General features: G+C 40.1%; 1 protein-coding gene across 1 annotated transcript; it reads left to right on the top strand.

Moving 5' to 3' along the window:
- Nucleotides 1-111: 111 nt before the first annotated feature.
- On the top strand, nt 112-14,167 carry LOC117291625 (rab3 GTPase-activating protein catalytic subunit-like). Its single transcript, XM_033773455.1, is given in 23 exon segments — nt 112-151; nt 271-323; nt 1,031-1,106; nt 1,628-1,763; nt 2,277-2,355; nt 2,774-2,893; nt 2,985-3,150; nt 3,941-4,040; nt 4,448-4,598; nt 4,880-4,953; nt 5,925-6,017; nt 6,484-6,650; nt 7,157-7,261; nt 7,700-7,872; nt 8,365-8,419; nt 8,605-8,919; nt 8,921-9,181; nt 9,529-9,666; nt 10,288-10,467; nt 11,567-11,762; nt 12,013-12,113; nt 12,543-12,767; nt 12,960-14,167. Coding segments are annotated over 23 exon segments (3,228 nt in total). The 5' UTR covers nt 112-133; the 3' UTR covers nt 13,206-14,167.
- The last annotated feature ends 1,236 nt before the right edge of the window (nt 14,168-15,403 follow it).

The following is a 15,403-nucleotide window of genomic DNA, read 5'->3' as shown; positions in this document are numbered from 1 at the left end:
CCCCCTCTATGTAATACATTATTGTTGTGAGTCACTTAACAGGAAAAGGAGGTTGTAAGCTTACTGGAGAGAGGAAGTAAAATCTCCTCAAACAAACACATACAAATTTTATGTTGACGTTTTTACTGTAAAAATGGCTGACGATGTCGAGGTAATTTTGCGTTTTTCTGCATAATTTCAGGTTTTATTTGACAAATGAATGCTTCCACTGTTGAGTTCATGAATCAAAGCTAATACATTATATATACGTTTTTGTAATTTTGATAACAGGAATCTGAAGTTTTTGAGATAACAGATTTTACAACAGCATCAGATTGGGAAAGGTAGGCAACAACTTATTTATATGTAGAAGAAATTTTACTTCATCACTTTCGAAGACACTTGAATAGAATTTATTAACTCTATCTTGTGTTCTATTTTGGTTCATCTTATTTCATTGTCTTTCTCCTGTTGTTGTGTATGTAATTTTGGCATGTTCTTGCTGTTTTTTTATCCGAATAAATAAATTAATTAATGTAATTTTAATGGATCAATCAATCTGTGCTACTTGCATTTCTGGTTTTGTTTTGTATTTTACAAAATAAATGTTGTAGTTAAACTTGTAGTGTAGTAGTACTAGTAGTGTACCTGGCTTGCTTGGGAAGATCATTGATTTTATTTTTTTATTAATTAACCGTTCTCCTTCCGTTTTATTTTTTATTTTTATGGAATGCGCGTTTGTCATGTTTAAACTACTGATTGAATGACCAATGCAATGAGAAATTTTGTTTATTATTATATTTGCAGAGATTTGTGTTGTCACTTTTTACTGATTTTGACCCCAAAAATGATCTTATTTTCAATGTTGGGTAATATTTGGCATGTTTGGTCGTGAATAATGAGGGAAAAGTGGCGATCAGATTTAGTATCTTTCCCCTCATCAAATGCACTTTACAGGTTTCTTTACATCCTATTTTACATAGTCACTCAACTACTGTTATTAAACTTGTTATCATTTATTTATTTATTTATTTGTTTATTTTGTGAACAGATTTATTGCACGGCTGGAACAGATCATTCATGACTGGAAACTCACAACATATGTCAGAGGACCACCTCTTAAAAAGGTAGCGCCACCCCCACTCATCATTCTAGAATAAGCACTTTCACTTGCGTGAAGTTCTAGGGCGTAGAGTTGCCTCCAGCAATGTGTGCTCTTAGTAAACAGGGCTAAAGAAATACTCTGCTACAGTTCTAGTGTCTAAACGTACGGCCATTGACTTTTTTCGGCCTTTATACCATAGGTCTATTTGGTTGAGAAGCAATTTGCAACACGTAGGCCTAATTCGTTTTTTTAACAAATAGGGCAACTGACTGGGTAAATTTTAAATGATTTTTAACACATTACACGATGTCACGTGTAACCTTGAAAGTGCTCAAATTTAATGTGTATGAGCTCTCCTAAAAACACTGTATTTTGATAGTTTTTGGACAGCCCCAAGCAAGAACCAACACCTTTAAGACTCGGGGTTCAACTAACATTGTCCCTTGCCAAAAAATGACTTTCTTATTCTTAGGTGTACTTCTTTCTTTCAACCATGTGATGGAGGTTTTAATTTAAAAAAACCCATTTCTTGTTTTTGCGTAGGGTGAAGTTTCCTCTGGAGAATGGGAGGAGACAACAGAATCCATCAACTTTGCCACTGTGCATTTTGCTGTCACTCTACATCAACTCAAACAGGAACCTGCTACCGAACAAACTTCACAACCAGAGGAACATGAAGGTTGGTTTATAGGCAAAGTGAACCTTTGGTTTTTTTGAAACCGTTCGATTGTTCTAGCGCGGTATAAATGAAGATGTGTACAATAAAACTTACACATGAAATTTTCATTTGAAAAAGTGGACCCCGGTTTGATACCCACACAGAAGCCTTGCATAAGTGGATTGGGTTATCAGTCCCTACCTGACTTGTTGGGTTTTCCCAATAGACTGATCCAGCCCACGACGCACGTGTGAGCAAGAACACGTGGGGCTCTTCAATGCCTTTCTGCACAACTCTGCCGCGCGCGCCAAGATACGCGCACGCATGTCGGACCTTCGTTGTGTTGTGATTGGTTAATACGCATTGGGGCGGAGCTTAATGGATCGGTCTATTGAGGTTTTCCTCCCACTTCTAAAACTTTAATTTCTACATTGTCTTCTCTACAAAAGTTGGTGTGATGTTTCCATTTGGATGCTTTGCCAACTATATAATTCAGATGTGATATATTGACTGTTGTTTTTTTGATATTTTTAGATGTCCTACCTCAGGCTATGGAAGATATGCTACAGATGGAGAATGACTTTCCTCCACGAGCTCATTGCATCTCAAGATGGTAAGTACATTCTTAAAAGGTCAAATAAAACATCCTCTTCTTTGGAAGTTATTTGTACTCTATAGATTTTTCAGGACTGGTTCTTTGTTGTTGTACAGGCGAGTTTTGCTTTTCTGAATTTTTGTAAAAATTACTTCAATATTTTTTGTCTGTTTGAGAAAGAATCTGAGGGCCCGATTTCATAAAGCTGCTTTGAACAGTTTTCTGCTCAGCAAAAAAAAATGAGCAAGACCAGTCACAGATGGTGTACATGTGACATGGTATTTTGGCTGGTATCCATATACTGGTAACCGTAGGTTTGTTGTGCTTATCTTCTTTCTTGTTTTTCTCAAGCAGCACCGTGAAATTGGGCCCCAATTGTGGTTGAATCGCGAGGCCATTGAAAATAATAGGTTTCTTCAAATTTGGTTTGATACAGGTATGGGTTGCGCCATTTTGTAGTGTTGAGCCCAGTGGATAACTGCGATGCTGTCCTCTCAGAAAGTAAGATTAATATGTTGCTAAGCTCCATGGCTATTGCTGTCAACAACACCAATTGGTGAGTGTTATGTCTATCTGTCTGTCTTTTTGGCTGTAGGTTGCGTTCTAGCATCTTGCAATGATTATTAGTATGATTTTTCCCTCTCCAGCCTTCTGCCCATCTTTGCTCAGATTCAACAGAAGTGGCGTCGGATGTACACGGGTATCTGCGAGGCTCCAGGCATCCGTACGACCTTTGATATGGTCCACCTCAAGAGGATTCCACATCAGTTTGGACACATGGAAGGACTCATCAATATCTTCAAGTCCAAAATTGTAAGAAAAAAATCACATAAATCTGTTTTTATATGACATAATTTACAGTTTCATTCTAACAAGATTGCTAGGTCATATCACTGGCATATGCTATGGAAAGTAGAATGCTTAAAAGCACGGGACACTTTTGGTAATAGTATTCAAAGACCATTATTCTCACTTGATGTATCCCAGATATGCATAAACTAACAAACCTTGGGCTCAATTGGTCTCTGAAGTTACAAGAAAGTAATGGGGAAAAAACACCCTTGTTGCAGAATTTTGTTGCCTTCAGATACCTGAAGTCTTTTTCAGATTCAAATATTTTAGTGAGGAAATACCCTTTTCTCAAAAACTTCATTACTTCAGAGGGAAGTGTTTCTCATAATGTTTTTGTACTATCAGCAGCTCTCCGTTGCTTTTTACCAAGTAAGTTTTTTTGTGCTAGTATGTGTTGAGTAATTACCAATGGGAGACTTTCTGGGACGATAGAGGGCAGCAGACTTACCGGGTAAATCCATTGTTCTCAGAATTATGCGCATGTTCAGAACTACGTAAACAATGGAAATTTACCCGGTATGTCTGCTGCCACCTAGCGTTGGAAAGTCTCCTATTGTGTCTAGTACCTTTATAGAAAAAGTGCACCTTGGGTTGAGGTAGAGTTCACTTATTCCATTCACCATGACATCACAACCTCAAACAGCGCCCTCACTCGGGCTAAACGAACGCACTGCACCTCATTAGTTGATAGAGTGTTAATGTTGTTTGCACTTTATAACAGAGGATGAATTGTTCTGCTTTGTTGATGCAGGCCAGCCCGGTCTCACCCTTTACGCCCGTCAAGGCGTCGATAAGGTTCACCTATATCCTTCAAGACTGGACCCAGTATGCGTGGTCTCTTCAACCCCCTGGTAAGGAACCCTTATTTTTATTACTAAGAGAAGTTTGCGGTAACACCATATAAGTATCTCTTTTGAAAAGAATCGGTGGTTAACGACTCAACGTTACGACCAGTATGGTCTGAGCGTCTTCAGGAGATCTTGTCTTGCTTTATATTCGGAATTACTGCTTTTTAATTAGGGGGAAGGTACATTCAGTTTCAATTGTTGGTTCGGCACACTAACCATTCTCAATTCTGAAAAGAACTGTCCTGCTTTTTAACTACCGGGGGGGGGGGGGGGGGAGGTAGATAGATTCAGTTTCAATTGTTGGTTCGGCACACTAACCATTGACTTACAACCGAAACAAATTATCAAAACCTCCACAGATACACAATCAAGACTGTTACCAGTGCCCTTTTTAAAAATTTTTATTTAAGACTTGGATGCACCCCTGGGGGAAGACGTGGGATATCCCGGTTTCAAGGCCCTCCCCTTCGGAGCAGTGGAAGATCCCATTAATGAGTTACATCTGTCAGCAACGTGGCCATCCCATGCAGAGAACACCATTGTGGACAATGATGTATACTCGTAAGTTTCACAATTATTTATTCTTTCCTACGAATGTACATAAAAGTTTCACAAATTTTAAAGTTACACAATTTTATTTATTCTTTTATGCGAATGTACTGAAAAGTTTTGCTCTTGTTGATTACTGATTGTTACTGAGTGAGCTAATCTCTCTTTTATTCCACGGACCAGTCGAACAACGTCTTGCATTTATAGGAATGTTTCATTAGAGGTTTTTTAATTCCAGACTTCTTTAGTTTTTTCTGTCTCTTTTTTTGATTATAATGTATTTATATATTCAGAGATTTGGATCCGTCCCAAGCACCTCAGTGGTCCGTCCGACTCCGCTTGACTGAAAAACCACAGTGTCTGCTCAGTGAGTACCAACAATTTATACAACTACACTGTACACGTTAACCCTCCTACTGGCTGTACGTTTACAATAATCCGTTCTGGTTTTGTATGGTTTAACTATGCCAGCCTGCAATATGATATCATGTGACTAATTCATCTACACAGTATACAGTCAAACCTCCTATGATCTGACCATTCAATTAATAGAATCGACATTGTTTTGAATGATTAATGAACTATGCTAGCCTGTAATTTATTAGTTTATAACACCCCTTGCGAGTATTCTGCCTGCTCATTGGTTTAGAGCGCGTCACATGACATGTCTAAGTTTCGCTAGACGACGGCCGTGTGATAGTGCGTCGGTTTGCCATGCGCTAGTCCGAAGACTAGCACACGGCGCCGTGGGCTAGTCCGACAGACTAGCACACGGCGTGCAGTACCCAGACGTCCGTTGCGTGTACGAGGATGATAAATTAATAGTCTGTAACCATTTCGGATTGCACGACACTACATGCAACACAGTAAGTAAAAGTGTTTGCAATCTGTATTCGCGTCGTCCGTGGATTGTAGCATTCAGGTCTGTAACTTAATAATAATAGTACAGTATTTAGAAATGTTTGGGGTGTTATAAAACAAATATTGACTGCTTTCACTCGTGCAATGGTTAAAAACTATGACTCCCTTGGTGATCCCCGAGGCGTTCTATTTTCCCTCGGCTTCGCCTCGGGAAAATAGAACGCTCCGGGGATCACCTCGGGAGTCATAGTTTTAACCATAGCACTCGAAGCAGTCAATATTTGTATAATATGGTGAATGTGTCAACACAGTACACAGTCAACCTTCATACTGTCTTTCCATTCAATATCATCCACCATGATTTGGAATGATAGATAAACGATGTCAGCTGTACATATTAGTATTGATATTGGAGTGCTAATTATTGTTCTATCTAAAACCATATTTTCCTCCGATCTCTGTTTTTGAACCTTCCAGAAGAGTACTTGAGTATGTTTGGAGAGCTTGTACATAACAAAGATACAACGGACCAATTACTGGGAAAACCTGCATTTCAAGACAACGATGATGGTAAGAGATCGGTCCTTTAAAGAGTCGCATTCAAAATCTAAATGTTTCAGAGCATCGTAGAGTCGCTTTGTAAAAGTAAAGGGTTCCAGAGTTTTGGAGCTGATACTGTAAAGGCCGATCACCATACAATTTGGTTGATTTAGGAACAGTTAGACGAATTGTGGTTGTAGATTGAAGATTGAGACCGAAGTGTAAGTTATCTAAAGATTTAGTACCATAGTTTTCATGACGCAGGATTTGAGCCCAAGGGAACTGATACAAATAATTCATTGCGAATTTGTGACATCAAGATTTGTATCGCATTCGCATTCGCAGGAAGTATGAACTGGGCTTTAGTCAGACTTGGGTCTGAGACAGAAGTTGGACAAATGGTAAACATAAATTGTGCATTTAACTGTTCCTGTTGGAGGTTTGAGAGCAATATCCAGAGTGCAAACCGAAACAATCCATACATTTTTACAAACAGAAACCTCCGAGCAGATCAGCCATGCCCTTCAGCGACTAACAGACCCAGGGAGAGTCCACCTTCCTATCCTGTCATCCGTAGTCAGCAGGGCCAGGACAAGGATACGCTCTCGTCAACGCCAAGTCGAAGCTCCTATACCAGTGGACACCCTCAACGAACTGCTAATAGTAAGATACTTATATTGGTTTGGTTACTGTAGACACATCTGAAGATAAAAAATACCAACTGGTGGAAAGAACATAAGCCGTTTTCATTTTACCACTATCTTGAATCACTCAGTAGGCAGTCTCCTGACGATGACCAGCGCAAGATTGAAGAAATGTTGAGACCAATTAACTAACTCCGCGGTAGTGAAATTTTTAACGAGAGGTCCCCTTGTTTGACTAAAGCTCGAGTAGTAGTCCCTACCTTTGGCCGAGGTAGTAGTTAAAAAGCAGGAGGAGGTAGTAGTTCAAAAAGCAGGGCGGTTCTTTTCAGAACTGAGAAGTCTCTCGAATTCCTAAAATACTACTCAGCCGTAATAAAGCAAGACAAGTTCTCAAAAGAAAATAATCTACCTGGCAAAACCTGGCAAGTAGATACACACACACGTAAACCAAATGTACAATGATACCTCGCCATGCAATGCCTCAAAACCCACAATTGAATATAACTCTTCTGATTTACTTTGCAGCATTTGTTTCCTGACGCAGCCAATCAGGACGATGTGAGTGAGGAAGGGGATGAGACGGAGAAAGATGACCAGACGGAACCCATGAATATCCAGCCGGAGGTGAAGGTATGTTCTGGTAAACAATTTGGAGGACTGGTCAGTTTCACCCACAGCGAGTACCAACAGCGAGTGGGTGTTCAAGGCGGAGTAGACCCCCAAAACCAACAAAAAAAACAGACACAACTAAATAAGTCCATGAAAACCTGTGACATAAGATAAGTTTTGAGAAGAGATTTTAATTTTGTGGTACAAAGTTAGGATCTAAGATTAAGTGGTAGAGAGTTCCAGACCTGTAACCCACTGGAATGCGAGACTTGGGTTTAATGAGGAGAAGCATGGAACTTGATCGAAGATTCCTTTTATGAATTTCCCAAGGCATTCTGGATACCCTTAGCAACATTCGTAACCATAGCTGTAGCCATCCAATCGGATGTGACCTTGTTTTGTTTCTAGGTCTAGCACCCTATCTCTCTTTCTCTCAATCTCTGTGTGTCTCTTATCTAGGAGTGGTATCGTCATTTCAAGTCTGGTCCCGAGGACAGTATCACCTACAAGCTTGCCATTGCAATGTGTGTAGTCAACCACAGTCACGGCGGGTTGAAAGCCGTCGCTCATCTGTGGCAGGAGTTTGTGCTGGAAATGAGATACCGTTGGGAGAATAAGTACTTAATACCAGGGTAAGCGCAAAAAGTAGCTACACAGATTTCACTTTACCAGGGTAAGGTTTCCAGCCAAACAAGTGCATCACACATACCGATTGTGGATGATTTCCTGAGTATTTTTGCTGAGCAAAAAATCGATAAGCACATTCGCTGCTTAAAGCTGTATGAGCTCTTGGTCTCTATCAGGGCTCGGTTTCAAAATGATTTGGTTTTTTTGTACAATTGAAATTTGTTACTCTTTGTGAACTCAATTTTCATGTTGTTTAACGCATTTTCAATGAAAGACATTTTCGTTCAAACTTGTCTTTAAATATGGAATCTATTCTTTTACTTTCCCTTTACGGCTATCGGAGTAAAGTTGCTTCACACAAAACAATGCAGTGTTTAGGCAAACAAGAAAGCTATATCAACTCAACAAATTTGAAAACTTTAATCAATATTTGTTTTGATTTCTTTAATTATGAGTGTTAAGCAATTTTTTTCATCTTTTTGCTATTTTCTCTACAGACTTGCCTCTGGAAATCCGAATATGGGATGTTGTCTACTTCATCAGAAGCTGCAGGTAAAATCTTATTTCTAATATCCTCATAAGTTTTTATGCAATCTTCTTGAGGAAGGGAAGTGATGGTTGTTAAGAAATCTATTCTTGGGAAGAACTGTCCACTGTGTGAATTGTCAGTTTATTCAGAGAGTCTCGGCTCTAAAATTTGAATAACTCATAATTTGATATTTTTATTCATCCCATAGATGTTAAACTGCTGCATTGCCCGTAAGAAAGCACGCGAGGATCGCCAGAGCAAGCCACAAGCTTCCCCCGACTCTTCCTCATTCAGCGCACCAACGCCAGACCAAACTCCCTTCTCATGGAACTCGTCCGAGGCAGCCAGTCCGGACAACGGTTTCATCACGCCCTCTGCCTCCTCGAGTCAACTCACACGAGACGAACTCAGTCCTGTTGGTGACAACCCCAGTCCTGTCGGTGATGACCCAGTTGTTACCAAGGATTCAACAGACGGCTGGGAGGTCACCATCAACAGTGACAGCGAAGAGGAGTTCTTTGAATGCGGCCAACGACTCATACTCAGAGAGTCCAAGCAAGAGTGCATCTGCTTTAGAATCGAGTGAGATGGAGGTTGAAGTCAGGGAGGAGTCTGATGAAGTTGACGCTAAGGAAGACGCAACCAGGACGGAGAAAGATGGCAGTAGCTCGATGGTTAAGAGTGACTCGCTGACCATAAAGAAGAAGCCTGTGGGGAGACTACGGCAGTGTGGGGATTTGAAACTGTTGAATCGGGATGAGCCGTTGTATATTCCAGTCACACAGGTGGGTATGAGTGCTGATAGAGTGTTAGGTTTATTAAATGTAAGACATGGTTTAGAATACATGCACTGCTCTATGGGTACAATACTTGCAAAATGGTGCGCAATTGCATTTGGTGTTTCTGACTGCTCATTGCTGACCTAAACTGTCTGAAAAGTTGTTAACAATATTTTTTATAGAACAGGGAAGAGGTTGGCGCGGTGTTCCTGGTTTGCTTGGCAGCACATTGCGCCTTGTAAACTATTAAATGGTGCTCGGAAAAGGAGTAGGTCTCATACCTTAATCACAGTCTTACATACCTTGCAGGATGCCACTATTATCATTTATTTTATGTTTGATTTTCTCCACAGGATCCTGCTCCAATGACTGAAGACATGCTTGAGGAGCATGCTGAGGTCCTGGCTCAACTAGGCACCACCTCAGAAGGAGCTGAGCTCAGAGCCAAGATGCAGAGTGCATGTCTTCTGTCTGACATGCAGGCTTTTAAAGTGAGGATTTAATATTGCCCAAAGTCATAATTTTCAGAAGATATTTGCCAAACTGCCCTCGTTGTTGCCTTTGGTTATTTCTCTCGGGTAACCTTAAGATTCTTGAGACTGCACAGCATTATGGACCTTATGCCACTATATTTGATGTGTCGAGGCTGAGCGGTCTAGTTCACTGGACCCAAGCTCTGGTGTTGTCAGCAGCAGAGTGTGGGTTCAAATCCTTGTCATGACACTTGTGCCTTAAGGCAAGGCACTAAACCATGATTGTTTCATTAAAAGTAGGGAAGATTTTGCATTCTGCTGTACCAGCCAGGCTCCTATAGTGGATGATACCCATGCCTACATCCAGACTTTGAAGGAGGTATCCCTGTGTATTGTTGTCTTCAAGAAAGAAAAACAAATCAGCAAAATGACAAAAAATAAAACAACTTTACTGATCGAAACGTCGAGTTTAAACCAACGGTTCTTTTCAAAACCACCCCAAGTCATTTAGAGATAGTCATTACATGGTGTTACCGCAAACCATTCCATATCATATTTCCACCATGCAAAGTTTCAAATCCTGCTTAACTTTACATCAAGTTAAAATGTATTTATCTTTGTTGTTTTGAATTTTTGCAGGCAGCGAATCCGGGATGTGAACTTGAAGACTTTGTGAGATGGTACTCCCCGAGGGACTGGGTTGAAGATGAGGAGGAGGAGGAGGAGGAGGAGAAAGAGGAGGATGCTACAGAGCAGGATGAGATGGAGGAGGAAGGCTGTAGGAGGAGAATCAAAGGATGTCTCAGTCAGAGAATGTTGGTAAGTCACCATTCACAGGGAGTAATTTCTCTGATTTTATCTAAAAATTCAAAGTCTGCCCTAAATTGAGTGAGTCTTCCTTAATTTGTTTTTTTCTTTTTTTCTGCACTCTGTATTTTATTTGATTGCTTTTATAAAAATTTTTGAATTAGTTGACTGCTCTTTTATTTTCGGTTTTAATAGCCTTTAATTGAGCATGGTTTTTCATCCTTGTGTTTAACTTGTTTTCTTCATTGCTCTTTTGGCATTTTTTTTTAACACAATTGTTTTGGGGGCATTTCTAATTTGTTTATAAATCTACTTAATATATTGAACTTCATATATTTTTATGTCTTACTATTGGTGTACTGTAATCTTTGTTGTGCATTTCTGTTATAAATTCAATGTTCATATTGTCATTCTGTATTGTTACTGTCATTACCTTTAATGTATTATTGTGATTATTGCAATTTGTTATTACTTTTTGTACAATGCATTCCTATATATGTATTTTTGTTTGTTTGTTGCTGTTGTTGTTGCAGTAAAATATATTGTTTTGTATTTGTCAGTGGACATTTCAGTAGAAGCCTCCTTTTGGCTTCTGGGTATGCCCTCGTATTTGTTTGCTTCTTTTCCATTTAATTTTCTTGTTTTGGTTTTTCAATCAGTTCTTGGTTGTCCCAAATTTATCAATAATGTATTGTTTTAAATTTGTTTAATTTTTCTTCTTTTTCACTAATGTGGAAATAATTGTCAAATTTAATTGAATTTAATTGAGTATTGTAATTCGGGCTGCTGGTCGCAATAAACATATTTTAGGAAAACCATTAAATATCAGTAGTGATAACAATTCATTAAAATTGTTTAATTTGTCAAGGTCATAATTATGATAAATATTAATAGTTAGGTAGGGAGTATTTTATTTTGGCTTACCTTAGGCTTCTTTTTTTATCTGTGAAGCGCCTTGAGGCCCTTGCCAGAGGCACTTTATAAACATTTTATTACTATTATTGTTAAGTATTTCAATTCACGGAACACTCCAATTTGATTTTAGAATAGCTCTTTTTTGATTCGGAGCAGAACAACTTTAATTAAACATTTGTTTATGATTGGTACCCAGCTCCCTGGTAACACATGGCAGGAGGTATGGTTCCAATCCAAGCCGATCTCCGCCTATCTCCAGAAACGTCTTTTTGACGACACCAAAGAAGCGGAGAAGGTCCTTCACTTCTTGGCGTCTCTTAAACCTGGAGAGATGGTTCTGCACATCTTGCCTCTCATTATCCATGCTGCGCTAAGACGTCTTGAGAAAGCTGGTAAGAGCTCCACGTTTTAAAACATTTTGATGTAAAATAATGATAATAATGGTGGCTTCTTAGATAGCACTCAAATCCATCACTAAGTGACGCTCATGGCACTCCAATGATATTACCTTTGGTTACTGGGCTAATTATTTGATTCCTTAAACCATCTAACACAATCTACTAACAAGAAAATGTTTCATCAAAGTTTTTTAAATATTTTTTTTCTGTCTGACGAACAAGTTTTCTTTGTCCCTCTTTTCAGATGTGGAAAAGATTCCCTCCTTGAATCCACATTTTCCGACTCTAGTCAGCAAAGCTTCCAGAATCACAAGAGCACCAAATCAAGAGATAAGAAAGTATGAGGTGAGACTGGGTAGAGATTCCAAGACAAATACCTACTCCCCCTTCCCCCCCCCCAACATTTGACATTGAACAGACAAATTTTACGCCCTATTTTGTGCTTAAGCGGCTCTTTGAAATTGGGCCATGGAGCTTGCTGCTAGCAAAAATTGAGCGGGGCACCAGTCACAACAATGTAAACTGAATGTAATTTGAGCTGGTCTTCTGTTTTCTGTTAAGCATTTTTTTACTGTGCTAAGCAAGTTTTAGTGCTTACAGGCTTTATGAATCAGAGCCCTGATGTACTGAAATGTAAACAAATGACTTCCAAGCTTGAGCTGTACTTATTTCAGAATTTCCATCTTCAGTAGATCGAAGAGAAAAAAACAACAACAACGTACTCTCTCTTTCTAAACTCGTTTGACTGACATGCCCATATTTTTGTATCAACAGGAGATATTAAAACAACTCTCTCTATTCGAGGAAGTCGTCGCTCAGTTTCTCTCTCTCCAAGCAAAGTTCCTGCCCCAGAAGTCAGAGACAGAAACAGTAAGCCACACTGACATACTCCAACAGTTTGTCTGTGACCTGATGGACAAGCCGGAGGTGCCTGTGGTCGGAGCAGGGAGGGGGGTTGTTGGAGAGACAATTCAACGGCTCTTTGGGGCTGCTCAGAGGGTAGGTAACACCCGTTTCAGACAGGCACTCCAGATTCGCTCAAACCAAAGTCTGATTTGTGAATAACTCGAATTGAGAGGTTACCTTTTCATTTCCCAAAGCTTCCCTGATCTGTCAAATTTAATTAATTATGAATTGTTGTATGAAATATGACATGATGTATTCTGAATTGTATTCCTTTTCTTTTCGCAGTCCGCCCACATGCTTCCTGAAGTAGAGGCAGACATGGAGGCCGTACCCAGCAATGTCAAATACTCCAATACTCACAGCTCAGTGCCAAACTTTCCCCGCCCCGCCGGCAGGGAGTTCATTTTCCGCACCATGGCGCCACGCCCCGCCCCGTACTCACAAGCCACACCCCAGAGGATGTACTGTGTTCTTGTCGAAGATGAGTTTCGATTGGCCGGAGCGTTCTCACAAGATACAACCTTCCAGTAAGAAGGTTGGTTGTAGCGTGCCACGCCCTCTCCAACCACACCCAACAGGATGCACTGTGTTCTTGTCGATGATAAGTTTTGATTGGCAGGAGCATTGTCACAAGACACAATCTTCCAGTAGGAAGTTCATTGTCTGTGGCCTGCCACGCCCCTCTTCAAACCACACCCACTAGGATGCACCGTGTTCTTGTCGACGATGAGTTTCGATTGGTTGCAGCATTCTCACAAGATACAACCTTCCATTAAATTTGCAGTTTTGAGTTTCAAAGCCATAAAGTTCTTTTGTACAGTGCTTGAACACATCTTTCTCCATGATGCAAAATTAACATATATTAAATAGTTGTGGTAACTGTTGCGGAAACATATGACTTGATCAGTGGCTTACTCTGTGGTCTAGTGGTAAGACATCTGCTCTTGCAATGCAAAGGTCGTGGGTTTGTATCCCATCTGAGTGAATTACCTGTGGGTTTTTTTCCACCGAATTCAGAAGAGCAAAGAGTATCTAGTGCTTTAACACATCGTCTTAACCCCTTGAAGACGGAAGGCGGCTATGCCCGCTAATCTGGGTCCGGAATGCTGTGGACTGTGTATGTAGTAGTAAGCCGTGGAATGAAGTCTGTGGCCGGTACAGCTGTGGGCAGACAAAGGCTGCTATGCAGTCATGCGTGTAAGCCGGGCATTGAGGCCTGATAATACCGGCGTTAAGGAGTTAAGGGTCAAACCAAATAATATAATTTAACTCTCTTAACTGACAGACAAATTAGCAGTGAAATGTGTGTGGCAATTATTGGGGAAAAACTGTGTAGTTTTAAAAAACCAAGACTTATACTTGTATATGTTTCAAACTTTGCTGCATCGAGCTCAAAGTGCAGATATTTATTAATTATGCAGAGGGAAATGTAATGGAGATTTGTGCTTGTATCTAAACAATTTATTGTGAATAAACAAATATAATATGTGGAAGATGATGGTGGTATTTGTCAGTTAATTGTAACGAGACTGAAAAACATGTGGCATGAATCGACTGTCGATACAGCAATTGTAACACACAGACATGCGTTTCATGTAAGAACAATGTTCAGCAGGTGCGCATTTCTAAAAACTAATGCACGATTGGTTGGTGAATGATGCGGCTGCATCGGTAATTTGAGCGCTTCACGCGCCTGCAAGGCAAAATGCAATTTGCTCGTAAAGATGGCGTATATTGGGCACTATCTACTGACCCCTTACACGCATTCGGTTCGCATTGACTGTGCCAGGCTCACTGCTTTCGGATTTGATAGGTAAAGCATATAAAATTATTGATGACGATGTCGGGCGATTTGGGTCAAAATGAGGATTTTGGCCCAAATTGCTGGTTTAACAATGACTAATATAAGTATTGTTCCCTAGTTACTGAATCACAATTTTGTGATGGTTTAGTGGTTCGACTGCCGGACTTGCAGTTACAAGGTTGTTGGTTCGAATCCTACCAAGCTTACTGTGGTTCAGTGGTTAGACTGCAGGACTTGCAATCAAAAGGTTGTGGGTTCGAATCCTACCCAGCTAACTGTGGTCCAGTGGTTGGACTGCAGGACTTACAATCACAAGGTTCTGGGTTTGAATCCTACCAATCAAACTGTGATCAAGTGGTTAGACTGCAGGACTTGCATCCACAAGGTTGTGGGTTCGAATCCTACCCAGCTAACTGTGGTCCAGTGGTTAGGCTGCAGGACTTACAATCACAAGGTTGTGGGTTCGAATCCTACCAAGCTAATGGTGGTACAGTGGTTAGATTGCAGGACTTGCAATCAGAATGTTGTTGGTTCGAAATCTACCAGCTAACTGCTCATTTTACAATGACAATTTTGTGATGGTTCAGTGGTTAGACTACAGGACTTGCAGTGACAAGGTTGTGAGTTCAAATGCTACCAAGCTAACCGTTATTTTAAAAATGACAAGCGTCTAGTTACTGAACCACAAGTTCTTTGATTACAATTCATATTCGTGGGCATCCGGGCTGGAATTTAGGAGGGTCATGGAGATCACTGGGCTGACTACCCATGTCATATTAACTGCTCGTCCATTAATTTTATGAGCCAAATAATTCAAAGGCCACACTTGGAAATTCTTTTAAAGAGCTTTCCTAATGTGCAATACAAATTATGCAAAACGTAAAAGACTATTTTACTTAAAACTTCAATATGGGCAACAGTGTCA

Source organism: Asterias rubens, chromosome 6 (genome assembly GCF_902459465.1).
Source record: "Asterias rubens chromosome 6, eAstRub1.3, whole genome shotgun sequence".
Lineage (NCBI taxonomy): Eukaryota > Metazoa > Echinodermata > Asteroidea > Forcipulatida > Asteriidae > Asterias > Asterias rubens.
The sequence above is the reverse complement of the archived record's forward strand: the minus strand, read 5'-3'. Positions and strand labels throughout refer to the sequence as shown.